The 2198-nt window shown below is 33.6% G+C and overlaps 1 protein-coding gene across 1 annotated transcript in view; it reads right to left on the bottom strand.

Annotated features, from left to right (window-relative positions):
- Positions 1-1509: 1509 nt before the first annotated feature.
- The window catches only part of HPGD (hydroxyprostaglandin dehydrogenase 15-(NAD)), a 3606-nt gene continuing 2917 nt past the window's right edge, over positions 1510-2198 (bottom strand). The window contains exon 4 of the mRNA XM_008935698.1: positions 1510-1648. Within this exon, the coding sequence (XP_008933946.1) occupies positions 1510-1648 (139 nt within the window). The remainder of the gene's footprint in view (positions 1649-2198) is intronic.

The following is a 2198-nucleotide window of genomic DNA, read 5'->3' as shown; positions in this document are numbered from 1 at the left end:
GTTTATAAACTATAGTGAAATATTGTTTAACCAGAGAAGAAGAAGAGACAGCTGATTGTCAGTGTTAAGACCTAACTAAAGAAGCATGCTGACTTTAAGTTTACATCCCATTTTTTTTGTGCTGCTCTGTCACATATTAGGAAATGCTGTGATTTTAATGAGACAGAAGTAGAAATTAATCCAATCAACTCAGATAGTAGTTGTTAGTCTAGAGATGCTTTCAGGGGTGCTGAAATATTTGCACTATGTTTGCATTAAAAGCATCACGTTTGCATTTAAATTAAGCTTTAAAAATAGTGTTAACACAGCCAAAAGTGGAGGTGGGGGGAGAAGGGTGAGTAATTTGAGGTGTATTTTTTTGCCTCTTCTCTGCAAAGTCTTACTGCTCCCTGACTTCTGCAGAAGGTAAATATTAATGTTTTTACTCTTTCAGTGCTGAAAAAAAAGCAACGCTTACATCAGTGAAATTAAAGTTGGTGCTTCTAAGAAGGGTAACTTAAATTTCCCAGCTTTCCCAGGAGTTATTAGATTTTCTTATTCTATGAGCCTAAATGAATTCACGTAGAAAAATTTCATTTTCTCAGGTGCATAACCCATGGAGTATCAAGGTTTGTTTCATAAAGGTAGCTGGGGATTGACTTGGTTGCAGAACGTGGTGTGCAGGAGGTAGGAAACTTATTTTTTACTTTCTTTGGCACTCTATGACATGCTCCATCTAAGAATATGTATTGTGATACTAAAGTGGCCATGTATAAAATGCAAAAAACCCCCAGATTATTCAGCGTTTGTTTTAATTAATAAAAGCAAGAAATCAGATTTAAAGGTTTAGAAAATGAGATTTAATAAGTAGACATTTCAATCAATGCTGGAGTATTCATCCTTGTATATACAGAGAGAAAAAAATCGTATATATATATCCATAAAAGAAAACAAAAATATTTCTGAACTATTTTATAAATAGCTAAAATCCAAGAAGATAAAAATCTGTGCTGCCTTATGTGATATGCAATATATTCAGTTGCATATATAAACGAGGAAAGACAATTTTACCCCTTGTTCTGTGTTTCATAAGAAAAAGTAAATTCTTAACTCCTTATATAGGTATATTTGTGTTCTAGATTCCTGAACTGAATTCAAGATATAAATACGTAGACACTTATGGCAGTGTAAAGAATTATACAAAGTAAGTCAGGTACATCAAAATGCACTTGGAGTATGTAGATCAGAAGGAAAAAAATGGCCCCTATTACTACATAATCAAAAATTTTCGGAGCAGTATGTTTATTCTACTGAATAAATACTATTATTAGTGCCTGTAGAATCAAAATAGAATGGGAGCATCTTCCCACACCATATTTCCTTGTCCATCTCTTTATTACGATGTGCAAGTTTGGACAGTCACTGCTCTAGACACAACACTAACCTTTTTATTTCCAAAAATTAGTCTTTTAAATTTTTTAAAATTTTATATTAAAGAATAGCCAAAAATAGTTGACATAAACCAATTAGTTATCTCTGTGAGGATGTAAACGGTGTTTGGCTGTATTGTTGAAAATGAATCCCTTGGGATGCTGTGATCTTCATAACTTGTCCATTTAGAGTATCATCTTCAATTATTGTTATCAGTCCCTCAGCAATTATTGATGGGCTGAAAAGAAAAAAAAAATTATTACAGAGCTATAATGTAACAGAACATGTGAAAAGGTCAAGTAAAGGAACTCAGTGTAAATCTATGTACCCTGAAAATGAAAAAAAACCTAATATTTGAACAAATTTATTTTCAAGAAAAGCAGAGATGGTATGAGCGTTTCAGGAGAGAAAGTCAGTCTCCTCAATCAACACATATAATGTAAAGGTGCAACTTTACAAATCATCATTTATTTGCTCTACTTACTGCTAAACCTCTGTGGATATCCATCTGCCCCTGGGCTTTCTATCAAAGTTTTCTCTGTCAGGGCAATGGACAGAAATGATCCTTACACAATCCTGTGCAGCTCTTTGCTGTTTCTGTATCCTGTTTCTGAAGCAGGACTGACATAGAATTTTAGGGTAATGAGACTTTTGTCAGGTGCAGTTTGCTACAGTCAATAACTGCAATATAATTTACAGATGGGAAAATGTGGGTGAAACAATGCAATCTTACAATTGCCTTTATGCAGAACTATCTGAGCTGTTAAGAGACTGAGAAGGTGTTAAAA

The sequence above is a fragment of the Merops nubicus genome, unplaced genomic scaffold, assembly GCF_000691845.1.
Source record: "Merops nubicus isolate BGI_N331 unplaced genomic scaffold, ASM69184v1 scaffold9002, whole genome shotgun sequence".
Classification (NCBI taxonomy): domain Eukaryota; kingdom Metazoa; phylum Chordata; class Aves; order Coraciiformes; family Meropidae; genus Merops; species Merops nubicus.
The sequence above is the reverse complement of the archived record's forward strand: the minus strand, read 5'-3'. Positions and strand labels throughout refer to the sequence as shown.